Source organism: Microcaecilia unicolor, chromosome 9, assembly GCF_901765095.1.
Source record: "Microcaecilia unicolor chromosome 9, aMicUni1.1, whole genome shotgun sequence".
NCBI classification, from domain to species: Eukaryota; Metazoa; Chordata; class Amphibia; order Gymnophiona; family Siphonopidae; genus Microcaecilia; species Microcaecilia unicolor.
The window spans coordinates 134,634,248-134,650,124 of record NC_044039.1 but is presented as its reverse complement, the minus strand read 5'-3'; the positions used below and the strand labels follow the sequence as shown (position 1 = coordinate 134,650,124).

At 42.2% G+C, this 15,877-nt stretch overlaps 1 protein-coding gene across 1 annotated transcript in view; it reads right to left on the bottom strand.

The window, feature by feature from the left end:
• The window catches only part of PCNX1 (pecanex 1), a 269,570-nt gene that overhangs the window by 175,638 nt on the left and 78,055 nt on the right, over nt 1–15,877 (bottom strand). Inside the window, 1 exon segment of the mRNA XM_030213968.1 lies at nt 11,995–13,662. Within this exon segment, the coding sequence (XP_030069828.1) occupies nt 11,995–13,662 (1,668 nt within the window).

Here is a 15,877-nt window from a genome sequence, read left to right as displayed (position 1 = left end):
AAATGCAGTACAATTTTTCTTTTTAATACTTTTGACAAATTTTACATATGCTGTAAGCAAAATTCTCTAAATTCTTGTCTTGAATATTGTATGTGCATATTTTTCAGCTTGGTTTTGCACACTTCATTTAGAATCTTAGTAGATGTCCTGCTCCTGGATAAAACTGAGCTTCACATGTTGTGAGACGGTTCCACTAATAGTCAAATTTTCCACAAATGACATGTGTAAGATTTCAAGATCAAATAGAAATTATCTGAAGGATCTATTATCTGAAGACTTATGTTTGGAAAATATATATAAACCCCTAGGGCTAGGGTTTAGCATATATAAAGTCCAAATAAATCAATGTTTACAGGAGGAGTTTTTAAAGTTTGTCTTTTTTTTTTTTTTTTGCATTGTCTAGTTAGAGTAGGGCATTTTAGTTGCACCCAATAATATTCTGCAGTGAAAAGCCAGAACAGAGTAACTGAGAATATAAATATGAGAAAAAACAAACAACAAAAAAACCACCACTGACTTCTTAGAATAAATTCTCATTACTTTTTTTTTTCTTTTTTTTTTTTTTTAATTTTTAGAAGTCTTTATTGAATATTGTTATTCCAACAAACACATTACACATCGCAGCATAATACAAGTAGGTTACCGAACAGAAACTGTGTACCAAACAATTCAACCAACCACATAACAATAGCTTATCTAGAGCTTAATGTACTTCACACATTTTTGGTTTTACATAATAACTTTCCCTGTCTATTATTCTTAAACCGCCGCCCCCTAACCCAATCATTCCCCTCCCACCCCCCCTCCATTATGTCCTCCCGGTCTGCAGTCCTATACAATCGTTGTCTCATTATTCCAAACACCTATTCAAAAAGGGGTCCCAAATTCTCTGCCATCTAGGCAACATTTTTCTCTTCAGAGCTGTAAGTCTTTCCATTTCACAAATGTATCTGATCTTAGTTATCCATCTCGCCAGTGGAGGGACCAGCGAGGATTTCCAACTTTGCGCTAAGTTCACCCGGGCAGCATTCAGAGAGGCGCGCACAAGAAGCCACTGGTCTGACGTAAGGCCCTCTGGTCGTCCCCCCAAGAGGAAGATCGAGGGATGCCACTGCACAGCTCTGCCAGTCCATTTCTGAAGACGTGCTCGCACCCCCCTCCAGTAGGCTTGCGCTTTTGGGCAAGTCCACCAAATATGCCCCGCTGTTCCCACCTCCCCACAATTACGCCAGCAGTTTTGGGATATCTGGGCGCTCATATGATGTAGCCTAGCCGGAGTCAAGTACCATCTATAGAACACCTTAACGGCGCTTTCTTGCAAAGCCACCGCCGTTGAAGATTTCCAGATCTGTTTCTCAAGTGCCCGCCAGCTAGCCTCTGGCAAGGTAAGTTTTAGCTCTTGTTCCCACCTCTGTCTGTGTAATATAGATGTTTTTGCACCTCTCATTTGATAATCATAAAGAAAAGATATCAATCCCCGTGTACGCCTAGTATCTACACATATCTCCTCCATCGGGTGAGTATCGCGTCTTAAACACCCCCCATATACAGGCCCCTTGAGAAAATGGTGGAGCTGCGAGTAAGCATATCTGTCAGCAAGACTGAGTCCGTAATCCTCCACCAATCTCCCAAAGGGCAAAACAGTCTCTCCCACGTGCAGCTGCCCCAACAGATCCAAACCCGAGGCTGCCCATCTACAAAAGACACTATTCCCTATACCTGGCTCAAATAAGTGGTTGTCCACAATCGGGGCGAGGCCAGATATAACCGGCTGTCTCTCCGGGAACATACAGTCCCAGTAGTAGAAAGTAGTCTGGACTGTCGGCGGAAATCTTTCCACCCTTCCTCTACATCTACCAGGTAACCACATGAGTTGCCCAAGTGCCCGCGATCCAACCAGGGCTTGCTCAATATCTACCCATCTTTTATGCTCTTCCTTCCGAAACCAGTCGATTGCCGCTCTGGCTTGTGCTGCCCAGTAGTACCAGGTGAGATTGGGGACACCCAGACCTCCCTCTCTTCTACTCTTATATAACACTGCTCGGGGCAAACGTGGTCTCTTGTGACACCATATGAACCTGATCAAAGAATCCTGAATCCCGGACAGGAAGGACCTGGACAGCTTCAGAGGCAGTACCTGGAATAGATACAGCAATCGTGGCAAAATATTCATTTTAATCGTGGCAATGCGCCCAAACCAGGATAATCCCATAGATGCCCATCTATCCAGGTCCCTCTGTATTTCCCTTCTAAGGGCTAGGTAGTTATCGTCAAACAAAGCATCTAAGTTGCGCGAAATCTTGACCCCCAAATAACCCAAGGCTCTTTCTTCCCATTTGAAGGTAAAGGATGCCTTCAATGATTCCATTATATTTGAGGGTACTCCCAGCGCCATGCCTATAGATTTGCCCGCATTAAGTTTATACCCGGAGATAGCAGCATATTCCCCTATCACCTTCATTAGATTTGGCAATGAAATTAAGGGGTTGGTCAGGGACAACAGGACGTCATCCGCAAATAAAGCTACTTTATATTCTTGTCCACCCACCTTTACCCCTGTTATGTCTGGGTGCTCCCTAATCGCCTCTGCCAAGGGTTCCATTGCCAGCGCAAAAAGTAAGGGAGACAGCGGGCACCCTTGTCGCGTACCTCGTCCCAGCATAAACGTCTCCGAGTGCCCACCATTTATCCTCACACACGCACGCGGTGCCGAATACAAAGACCCAATCCAGGCTCTGTACTGAGATCCTATCCCCACCCTGGCCAGGACTTTATCAAGGAACCCCCAGTGGACCCTATCAAAAGCCTTTTCGGCATCCAGCCCCAACAACACCACCTGACTGGCCCTTGTCTGGGCGGCATACAAAAGGTCCACCGTTCTCCGGATGTTATCCATAGCTTGCCTATTGGCTATGAACCCTACCTGGTCAGGGTGGATCAGGCTAGGCAACAACCTCGCCAACCTGTTGGCCAGAACCTTGGCCAAAATTTTTACATCGGCATTAAGTATTGATATTGGCCGATATGAAGCACACTCCGTTCTATCCTTACCAGGCTTGGGAATTACTGCCACCCAGGCCTCCATCATCGTCGCTGGAAGAGAGGCCCCTTCTCTCACAGAGTTGGCTATCAAAGTTAAGTAAGGTGCCAGGAGTGGTCCAAAGATCTTATAAAATTCGTTTGTAAAACCATCCAGACCCGGCACCTTCCCTGCTGGAAGTGCTTTAATAACCTGCACAACCTCATCTACTCTCACCGGCTCATCCAATGCCTCCCTCTGCGATTCAGACAGGACCCTCAAACCCCTTTCAGCCAAGTATTCGTCTATTTTTGCCGTCTGTACAGTGGCATCCTCCCGATACAGGTTCTTATAGTATTGTGCGAAACAGTCCCTTATCCCCGCAGCCTTGTGCTGAACCTCTCCTCCTGCTCCCTTTATTTTTAATATGTGCCGATCAGATGCTATTTTCCTTAATTTAGCTGCCAATAGTCTACCTGGTTTATTTGTACATTCGTAGTATACCTGCTTGGTCCTTGCATGTGCAAACTTCAAACTATCTTCATGGAGAGAGGCTATTTCCAGTCTCTTTGCTTGCAACGTCCGGTAGTCTGACCCCAACCCGGACAGCCTATATTTACTCTCCAAGTCTCCCAATGCACCCATGCATTGGGCCAAACGTTCTCTTTGGGCTCTAGACTTCTGAGCAGCTTGTTTAATAAAATACCCTCTCGCTACTGCCTTGAAAGCATCCCATACTGTTCCCAGTGGAGGTCCAGAATCTATATTGAGATCGAAATACTCTTTCAAGATTGGGCGAAACCTCGTCACCAGCTCTGGATCTTGTAGCAGGGAATTGTTAAGCGCCCATCTCTTATCCCGCTGCTCAGCTTGTAAGGCTGAAATTTTGGCCCAGACTGGGGCATGATCCGAGATGGTAATATGACCTATAGTGGCCCCCCCCACCCCATCAGACAGTGTCTTATCCATGAAAATATAGTCAATTCTGGAGTAGGAGAGGTGCACCGTTGAATAAAAGGTATACTCCCTCCCCCTAGAATTAGCCAGTCTCCATACGTCATATAAACCCAGCTCATCAACCAAACATTTCAATGCACGGGACAGTCTGCAATCAGTCGGAGCAGGAGGAGCTGATCTGTCCAGACCTGGCTGCATAGTGGCATTAAAGTCGCCAGCGACTATTAGTTTACCCCTAGCAAAATTCTGCAGTTCCCTCCTCAGGCGCAGAAAAAAAGTATCCTGCCTTTCATTTGGGGCGTATACACTGGCCAGTGTACATTCCTCCTGCTCCAATAACACATGTAAAAATAGGAATCTACCCTCCCTGTCCTTTCTGGAGTGCAATATCTGTACCTGGATATCTTTGTGAAACATTATAGCCACCCCACGTTTCTTTGTACCCGTGACATCTGAGGCACAATAGATCTGCTTGTATTGTCTAGATAGCAGAAGACCCTCATGCTTTTGCAGTAAATGGGTTTCCTGTAAAAAGACTATCCGTGGCTGCATCAGGTGCAGCTCACGTAGCAGTGCATGCCGCTTATATGACGAATTCAAACCCTTTATATTATATGTGCAGATCTTAATGTCTACCATTGAAACTTATCAAGAAAGGATGAGATATAACATGTTGACCAGTGAAGACTGAAATCTAGTACTAACCTCCCCCCTCCCAAACTAACCCCGTCCCCCCTTACTCTGATTCCCCCCAACCCTACCCCCCTGATCCCCTCTCTACTCCTTAAATCCTCTCTACTACCCCCTAATTTAAATCCCCCAGCCAGCGCCACTCGGCACTACCTGGGACTTGAAGGAAGAAACCCCCTTGACCGAGTCACAGAGTGTCTTAACCAATTTAACAAACAAATTGAAATACATCCCCCCAATCCCCTTCCCCCCCAGTCCCCCCTCCCGCTCCTTCCAATCACAGTGTCGCATTGTCATCCACTACCATTTAGTACATTATCTTTTAAATAACTCTCACAAGAACATGTTCTCAACTTTACCCCCGTCTGGGATAGAAAACTGCACAGCTGAATTCAGGCCAAGTCTTTCAGCTTCTACGGTTCAGGTCTGGTGTCTTGAGCTCTTCGCCCCTTTCTCAACTCTCTTCCATCTCTGCAACCGTGCTTTTGTTGTGGGGGCCAATCCCGTAGGCATATTTTCCGTGGGGGTTAAGCCCGCTTCATGCAAGCTTTTCCACGCCTCTCCCACAGACCGGCATCGGAGCCTCTCTCCCTTAAGTTCAAAGCAAATGGCAAATGGAAATGCCCATCTATATATAATCTTCTCCTTGGTTAAGATCTCTATTACCGGCTTCATGGCCCTCCGTAGGCTCAGCGTGAACAAGGAGAGGTCTTGGTAAACTGCAACTCGAGCTCCATTAAATTCCAGGCTAGAGGACTGGCGAGCCTTTTGCCATATTTGTTCTTTACAGGCGTAGGTGGAAAACTTCACCACTATGTCCCTTGGCCTGTTGTCTCTCGCAGGGCCCAGTGCCCTATGCGCTCTGTCCATCACAATCTGGCTAACATCAAACTCTGGGCCCAATAGCTGCGCACATATAGCACGCACTACCGTCGGGACGTCCTCGTTCTCAGCGTTTTCCTGGACCCCTCGAAACCGGAGGTTTTGGCGTCTCCCCTGGTTTTCCAGGTCATCCATTTTAAACTGCAGATCTTCTGTCTTCTGTAAGAGCCTCTGCATGCGCCTTTCTGTTTCGTCGTGCCTCTCCCCCATCTCGTCTGAACGCTCCTCCAGCACTTCTACCCTTCCCCCAAGCTCTCTCAGGTCGACGCTCAGGGCGTCCACGTGCTCCAATATTTCTTCTTTGGACGCTACAATTTCAGCCCTAAGCGCCTCCAAGCTTTTGGTCAATTCTTGCGCGAATTCCTGATTAGGGGCGGGTTCGTGGTGTTCTTCGCGGGCCATGTTTTGGCCCGATTCTGAGATTCTGCGTACCTTGGGGGAGGCGGGCCTAGCTAGGCCTCGGTCTGTTTGTCTCGCCGACAACCTCTTGCTCTCCCTATGCAGCGCGCCGCTTTTTTTACTCATCTTCTTTATTAGCTTGAGAGAGTCGGCGACAATTTGCAGATCTTGTAGCTGCTGTGAGAGGATTCTTTGTGGTAAGTGGAGCTTTAAAGCAGGAGGGAAGAACGGAGCTCCGGGTTTAGGCGGCCATTCAGTCCCGTGACGTCACTTCCCTCGTTTTTTTTTCTTTTTTTAAAGATTTGCTCACACTCTTCAATAGTAGCTCAAGGTGAGTTACATTCAGGTACACTGGGTACTTCCCTATCCCTGGTGAGCTCACAATCTAAATTTGTACCTGAGGCAATACTAGTATGTAGGTGTAATATTTATTCTGTACTAGAATCACTTTTCACTGTAAGTTAATATGGAAGCCATCTGGCGAGAGCTTACTTTTGACAAAAGTTTGAGTTACTGTGTCTGGCTTTTCACAGCAGTCTGTCTGAGAAATACAATGTGGATATCCTATATGAACGCTTCCCCCCACCCCCCAAAATCTACAATATTTATAAAACACTACCCCACTCACTAGGAAAGCCACAAACGGAGCTAAAATCATAGTTTTGTAATCGCAACTGGCTTCTACTGAGCACAGAATACAGTCTTTATTTGCAACTAGTAGGGGTTTTCCTCCAATTTTATAATGCTTCCTCATTCAATCTGACCTGGCCACAGCAGTGCTTAGGGTGAGAAGCTAAAGACTCTGGTTTCCTCCAAGACCTAGTAGCTATGTAATCTAAGTTGGCCACTAGGTATTGCTGTGGTGTAGTGAGAGAGAAATTATTGTTCTTTCCAGAGGCTGTAAGCATCCTAATATGCCCGATTCTGGGCAGTCTGAGGTACAGAACCCCAAGAATCAAAATAAAGTCTCTTGAAAGGCAGTTCACAGCACTGACACAACAACTAAACCAGACTATTTTCCGTTTTGAGTTCTTAATAATTGGACTGATATCTTGTAAATTATACATTTTATGATGTGCAAATATATTAAGAGCACTCTACATTGAGTAGTAGAAATACCAACCTGCATATGAAAGAAATGACTTTCTAGCCTCTTATATAAAACTTTAAAAATACAGGTTGGTCAGTGTTAACTTACTGCTTGTTCTGGAAGCCCTGAGGAAAAAAAAACATTTATCAATATGAAGCTATTTTGTTAAAATTGCAAGTCAGTGCAAGCTGCTGTTGAAAATATGCCAGTGTATTTGAAGCTGTTGCTGGCCCCTGAAACTTCTGAGCCAGTGTGAAGCCACTGAATATAGAGTCTGGATGAATCTGGTCAGTGTACTGCCATTTATGTCAACCAGTTATAAGCTGCTGTTATGAAGAGGATTGTGGAAAAGAGATGTACAAAAATCTGGTTCCTGAAAGAGTCTGCAATAATAAATCACAAATTACAACAAACGTTTCTGGATTAAAGACATTTTTTTTAAACTTGGAATTCTTTGCACCCTGTTTCCTTACATATATTTTTAAATGTTTATTGGAGTACCATAATATACAGAGTGCTTTTACTTTTGCCTCTCCAATAAGTTAGAGAAATGAGCTGGAAGGTACATTTCTTCTAGAGATTATCTTTTCTCTCAAGGGTATCTGCAGAACTTATATTCATTAAGTTGTATAAGTGGATACAGAACCCTATTTCTTTTTCATGCAAGAAGCCAAGTGGATTCAGATAATAGCACAAGGAGAAATTCCAACCTACAAAACATGACCTCCAATAAGCAGTTTTGGAAGTCAAGGGGTATGTTTACTAGGGTGCGGTATAGGTGCATTAGCATTTTTAACGTGTGTTAATAGTTGATACATGTTAAATGCTAATGCACCCATAAGAATGTATAGGCGCGTTGGCATTTAACACGCCTTAACTTTAAAGGCGTGTTAAAAACACACGCCTTAGTAAACATACCCCTAAATTAACTATTCATAGAACAGCACTCATATTTTAATTCATAACATAGCCTTTAGACTTTGAAGAGAAATTTGCATAATAAAAGCAGTAAACTAACTCCTCCTTCATTTGGTTTTGCATAATCCATATTCTTCATTATCTCACCTATTAACAGGCTGGCCAAGACCGAGCTTATCATCTTTCCACCAAAACCCACTTCTCCTCTTCCTCCACTCTCGATCTCAGTTGATAACACCCTCATCCTCCCCGTCTCATCTGCCCGCAACCTCGGAGTCATCTTCGACTCCTCCCTCTCCTTCTCTGCACATATCCAACAAACAGCCAAGACCTGTCGCTTCTTCCTCTTTAACATCAGCAAGATTCGCCCTTTCATCTCTGAGCACACCACCCAAACTCTCATCCACGCTCTCATCACCTCTCGCCTTGACTATTGCAACCTACTCCTCACTGGCCTCCCTCTTAACCATCTATCCCCCCTTCAATCAGTTCAGAACTCCGCTGCACGCCTTATATTCCGCTCGAACCAATATACTCACATCACCCCTCTCCTCAAGTCACTTCACTGGCTTCCGATCAGATACCGCATACAGTTCAAGCTTCTCCTTCTTACCTACAAATGCACTCAGTCTGCAGCACCTCATTACCTCTCAACCCTCATCTCCCCTTATGTTCCCGCCCGAAACCTCCGCTCACAGGACAAATCCCTCCTCTCAACACCTTCTCCACCACCGCCAATTCCAGGCTCCGCCCATTCTGCCTCGCATCACCTTACGCATGGAATAAACTTCCTGAACCCCTACGCCAAGCCCCCTCCTTACCCATCTTCAAATCATTGCTCAAAGCCCACCTCTTTAATATTGCTTTCGGCACCTAACCTTTATACTTTTCATGTAATCGAGAATGCCCCAAATTGACTACCCCTACTTGACTGACTCTACATTTGTCCATTAGATTGTAAGCTCTTTGAGCAGGGATTGTCCTTCTGTGTTAAAATTGTACAGCGCTGCGTAACCCTGGTAGCGCTTTAGAAATGTTTAGTAGTAGTAATTACATTACCAGGATTTCTATTCCGTTCACACCAAAAATTAGTTTGGAGTGGATTACACTATAAATTGGGGAAGTGCATACTATTGATTGATGGAAGCGAATATGTGAGGAAAAACAAGGAACTGAACTTAGGGTCAATGAGAGACACCACTGGTTCCTGACCTTAAACTGTGCTCCTAAATAAGTTGAGCCTCAAGCGGCAGAATTCCCTTGAGTAGAAAGGGAAATCAAAGTCATCAGTTTGTAATTTGTTTTAAGCTCCTTATAGTTCACCTTCCTCCCCATTGCCCCACCCCCCACTAGAACCATCCTAGCAATGTACCTGAACTCAGTCTTCACTTAAAAAGTTTCCTTCTGTAGGATCAAGAAAAGAAGGTAATTCAGTTCACGGACAATACTTGTTTTGTGAAATGCTAAGTCACACTATGGAGCTCATTTTCCAAACAGTCTTAAAAACTTAGAAAGTTCCATAGGTTACAACTTTGTAAGTATAAGTGATTTGAAAATACGCCTCTGTTGTAATTTTCTCTAGTAATGCAGTTTGGCTGCGATAGTGTTGAGAAGACCCTTCAAAATTCAGTCATCTCCCATTAGTATTCCCAATCAACAGTTTGGCATCAAGCTCCTAAGTCTCACGATGAGATGACTAACACCAAGGCGAGTCTGACTTAAGGCGGCCATTAATGATTTTAGACAGGTGTAAGGAATAATTTTGCTTTGATATGAAAAGGGATTTTGAATACTCAGGGAAGTTGAAAAAGTATGACATGTCCAGCACATGAAAGCAGAAGGAGCTTGACTATAACATAGCAAAACTAGTGGAGCCCGTGGCAGTCAAAATTCCCATGCACATTTAAAGCCTAAAATTTATTTTTCTTTCCATAATAGAACTATGGAAGCCACAGTACATAATGAATATCAACTAATCTCTATACTGAGAGCTTACAGGACTTGACTATATGAACAAAGGATTTCTGCACAGAGCCTTAATAGTAGCTTTCCCAATATTTTGGAGGGCTTGCCTAATCCACTCTAAACTGGAAAACTGGGCAACTGACTGCAAATTCATAAAAGTCAAAAACTAAGACTTCATTAGAACATTTTAAATTAAAAAAACAGCTTGATTTTTTACTTGCCAGTACCTTCTTTTGTCCCCTCTTAACCACTTCAGAGGATTTTCCTCTATTTGACCTCAGGGTTTGTATTAAAAAGCACCCTTACAACTGAATGCTGCGCATTTTAAAGGAAAAATATCAATCAGGGATACAAATTATTCAAAAATTACATAACTCATCCCGTTTAGTTAGGTTTAGAAAGAGTGACAGAAACCAGTGTGCCTATATTGACCCTTTCCGTCACCTTTCCTTGACCCACATCAATTTTGTTTTTGCATTATGGAAACACTGCATCTTTCCAAAGCCCCATGTATCAATTTATTAAATGTGCATCTAGATTTAGAGCACTCAAACTGGCCTGCTTTTCTGGTTGTATGTCAAACTGGATAGAAAATGTTGATGTCTGACAGATTTACAAAAAAAAAAAAAAAAAAAAAGCAGATGAGCTGTACAATTTGTACAAGCAAAATAATTAATTTCTTTTTCTACCTATGGTTCAATCCTTTCAATTAAATTGGTTTTGCTTTCAGCTTGCTTGCTAAGTGGGTGACACATATTCCACAGAATGTGTTTGTTGAAAGTCAAAGCTTGTCAAAATAGTCATAACTGGCTGCGTTACTTATTTTGTTTCACCTTCCAAGAAACATTTTTGTAAAACAAGTCTAACTATAAAACATAAGATATTCAATCTTCATGGCAACTTAATATTTCATTATAATCAGTTATAGAGGAATTAGAAACAAAACAAAACACTTACTTGGTACAAAACTTATAAACACATCCGCACCCTACAACGCACCATATCCTGTTTCTGAAAATACCTAGCCCACTTTTGGGGGTCGGTAACACAGATTTCTAAAAAGCATAAGTTAAATGTCAACATTTATTAAACATTCTCAGCATTCTCTGAATCAACTCTGATTATGGTATGCAATGGTCACTTACAAGAAGCATTCTATACTAATAAAATTAAAGATGTCTGTAGCTATATCTATGGTAGTGGCAAAAAAAATGTATAAAACATCTTTTAAAAACAAACTTCATTACACCCCTATAAAAAATTTAAAAAAAAAGAACCAGTAATACAACAAAATCAAAATTATGTTAGAAACGTTTTTTGCTTAATTCACTTATCAATATAGCTGAATTTACAACCATGGATTCAATCAAATGGAAATGTGTCTTGACTACATTACCAGATAAAGTCACTCATCATGGTAAAATGCAGTATTTGTCACTTTCAATCTGGCAGACAACATCCCATAGAGAGAAGAGAGGGAGTGATATTATAGCATAGGTCAGGTCCATTAAACCAATACAAGTGTCAAAATGGACAACCTTCCCACAAGTAATTAACCATGTATTCCATTTACCAGTTCTAGGGCCCCTTTTACTAAACCAAGCTAGCGATTCCTATGCGGCAAATCCAACAAATTTGAATGGGCTACGTTGCATCTGCCGCACCAGGAATCACTAGCACGGTTTAGTAAAAGAGGCCCCTAATGTTCGGAAGTTGCAAAACTGACCACTCTTGGGCTTCATTCTGTCCTTCAGTTCCCAACTTTAAAAAAAAAGGGGGGGGGGCAGGGGAGGAAATGAATTTAATGGGATCCATATGCCCAATCTCTCCCCAAAATACTCGAGACCTTTCTCCAACACTGTCCTTTTCTCCAGTATAATAAACCAGTCCTAGCATGCAATAAAACAGATTTTTCCACATTTTATAGGTAGGTAAGCTTATATTCTCAAGGGGATAATATAGAATTTATTTTACTGTACACCTAGTTGTGAATTATTGCCTATGTACACAACACAAAGCTGATATTTTCCATTTGGCCAATGAGAACACTGCCTCCTGCAACTTGGTTACTTACCTCTGCTTGCTGTTCCGTGTTCTTCCCCATCAGGAAACGTGACCTGGCTATGCAAGCTATTCCTAGAGCGTGTAACCGACTCTAATTGAGAAGCCCTTCCCAAGAGAGATAGCTCATCTAGCACCTCTCCCTCTTTGGCTTCCAAATCAGATTTTGAAGTGGTTAAGGGCTTTATGCTTTCTGGTGCTGCCAGTCTATTAGGGTCATTTAAACAGGCTACTGTGCTGCTGTCTAGGCTCAACACCCTAGCACGGCTTTTCGTGCTGTTTGTGTTAGAAGTCCTACGTGTTGAACGTTTTTTACTAGTTCCTTCACAGCCTAAGTGGGTTTTAGAGGCATTTTCAGAGTCTGTGCCTCTTCCTTTTGTTAGGAGATATTTGGTCTTTAGAGCATTATATCTGCCTTCAGGAGACTGACAGGAATGAGAGGTGGTGCTAGAAGAGCTATCACTACTGAAACGGTGAGCTGACTGCATGCTTGAAGTCCTACTCAAGTCACTTTGATCACTAGAGTCTTCATCGTGACAAAACCCAGTGCTGTGTGTTTTGGTACTGGCTGCACCACGGAAGGACACAAATTCCCTGTGCCGGCTGGAGTCAAAACTGTTTGCCCGTTTTTTTCCTGTCCGTCTCTTGCATGATTTATGGGCAGAGGCAGTTCGATGGATTAAGCTGGAGGACTTAGGTCGTACATCACCATGCCGTTGTTTGCCTCCAACATCTTTAGAAGTCCTTGAATCAACCAAAATTGTAGACTTGTCAGCCACCTCTTCTTTTCTCAGCGTAGCTTTGTCAGGTGGTCCATCAGTCTGTGTACTAAGCTCATTTGCATGTGGATTTTTATTTGCTTCTTCTGATGCTGAAGAACTAAGCCCCTGCTGACTGTTCACATCATCGGATGTGTTGGCATCCTTGGCTTCCTGAGCAATACTAATTTCTACAGCGGTCCTTTCACTACTAGTCCTTTTATCAGTAGTGGAACTACTTTCATGTTCTAGATCACTACAGTGATTTACTTCCTTATTTGGCAACTCCTCATGTTCCGACAGGATGCTTTCTACATGAGTTGAACTGGTGTGTTCACTTTTGTAGCTGCTGATGGTACTGTTGGTATCACGATCTGTTCCACTACAATAACTTTCCGTTGATGCACTACTCCTTGTACTAAGGCTTCTTAAGCTGTCCATACTTTTGTCTGGTTTTAGTGTCTTGTGATTGTTTCTAGCTAATTGCTGGGTGCTCCTGCTTTTCAGATCATCATCTAGTTGAAAAATGCCTGAAGCAGAAGTATTCTCAGGTAAAGATTCTTTGGACCCAGAATGGGGTTTGGAAGCTTCTAACTCATTAACAGGGTCCAGCCCTCGCCTTTGTGGATACAGTGGGAAATCACCAAGGGATGTGTCTGGAAAAGCTACAGCAGAGCTAGAAGTCCTTGGAACACCTCGTGGACGGTGGTCTTTCCTGTAAGAGTGCAAAGGTACAAGAGAAGCCACTTCTATGTCACATGCATTAGACAGTGACTGATCAACATGGTGGCTATGGTTTGAGAGGCACACTTTGTCACTTAAGTCCCTTGGAAGGTCTTGACCCCCAGAGGACAGTGAAGGTTGGATTGAGACAAAGGAGTCATTGGAAACCAGATGGAAAAGCTTGTGATCCGATGTCAAACCTGTTTAACACACAGCAGGAAAAGTTAGTGAGAAAAGTAAAATTCTGATTTCTGTTTATTTTAGTAAATAGAAAAATAAACTATTTATAGCACAACATGCAAAATATAAATACAAACAACTTTGCTCTCCGAGGCTGGGGATGCTGCAGGCATAGCATATACAATTCTTGAGGTAGCAACTCAGCAGCATATGAATATGGAATATTAGCTTGGGTAATTGTGAATAAGGGCACAGTATACAAACAATCACACAGTGAGATCAATAAGCTAGGTAGCAGACATTCAAGCATAGAGCAATACTGAAAAATAAATTTAATGTGCCATACCAATGAGAAAAAAAAAAACAAACCAGTGTGAGCATACCTTCTTTATAACACATGCTACATGGTTTCAGTAATACATGAGCAACGTATATGACCGCTTCCAAAAATCATAATATAATTTCTACAGGTTGTTCCCATAAGCCTACCAAAAGGTATTCTGTTATTGTCCAAAAATTCACAAAATTCTACCCCGTGTACCTCCTGAATGTCATACCTTATATATGCGTGTAAGCAGGACAGCTACTGTATTGACTGACATCCTGTGCAAAGACTGCTATTGGACAGCAGCGATTTTGAAACAAAAAGAGATACTGGGGGCATGAGAGGGGCGTGAGAAAACTTTCTCTTCCCCACCATGCTGACCTTCTCTTCTCCTTCTCATCTTCCCAACACATCAGCCTCCACAGCGCCAACAGTGGCCTAGTATTTTTGAATGATAGTGAGAACAGCTTCATCACACACCACAGCACAGATCAAATAGGTGACAGCCGCTGGCTTTGGTAGCTGGAAAGATGAGATCCACAAATGGTCCCATCCCTGCACGGTAAGCATTTTTGGAACTTATCTTAATGGGAGTTCAGTGGCCAGAATGCATCAGCCTACAAGTACTGGAAACACTGTGTTTTAAGCAGGTGGCACCTTCCACCGGATTACTGAGCCTTGAACTACAGCAAAAAATGTATGTAAACTTTATTACAGTTCAAATAGGATCCAGGTCCGTATTCTTAGCCTGACCTGGCAGAAAAACCAACACAGCTTGCAAAAAGCAAACAACAAAAAGTAAGGTAATATGTATGGCGAGAGAACAAAACAGCTGTGTGGTACCCTCAAGTGGGTCCCAGCCATTGAAGGCAAAGACCCAAAGGCTACTAAGCATAACCTGCAACCAGCGCAGTGATAAGGCCAACATTCCTTCTTTTTCAGACCTAGTGGACTGAACACCACTACAGTTTTATTATTTTTGTATAATGCTAAAAGGCATAAGAGAGGTCTGTTTGCTTCCATTACAAACTTTACCTTTTCTGCAACTATGAAAATGTTTGATTTCTAAAGATGGTACAGTATGTTTGAGAATAATAATGAAAATGCCCCAAATTCTATAAAAATGTTCCTTAAAACATATGCTCAAAAATGTTGACTTTAAAAAAAATGTTAATAGAATACCACTAATCTAAAATTTCATAAGAAAAATCTAGAGAATATAACCAGACAAGATTCACATTATAATTAAAAAAAAAACCTGCAGCGTTCTAAAATGTATCTCTGCATTGGAACTACATAGTCCAATGGGTACAAACAGTAACAGAATTGTACACTCTGATGCAACAGATATATTAACACCATATATCTACTGTAGAAGGCAACAAGGTTTATCTTAATAGTCTTTATCCATAAACGTTCTACTTAAATATTTTCTCTTATGTTTTGCTTACCTATACTTTTTTTTTTTTACACTGTTTAAAGAAATGTTTTCTTAAAACCTCCGATACTGTTTCTGTACTGGACTACAGGAAATGGAAACTATCAATGCCTCTTTATTTATACAGAATCCAGGCACATCACACTTGAAGTGCAAATACACAGAAACCAAGTACTTGGAATAATCTGTGAGAAGTGACCAACCTTTTGTGTATTTATTTATGACATTTGTACCCCGCATTATCCCAGACAAGTTTGGGTTCAATGCGGCTTATATCAAACTTTTAAAGCAAATTACAATAAGAGAACTGTAATGAAAATACAAAACAATAGAAAAATTCCAAGCAGTAAGATGACATTTAGAAATAAGTGTAACATGCAATTCTTCCTAAAACATGTTGCTCATTTTACTAAAAATTAGACTCTATATTCTACATAAATTTAGCTACTAAACACTGCAAAGACAATCCTAA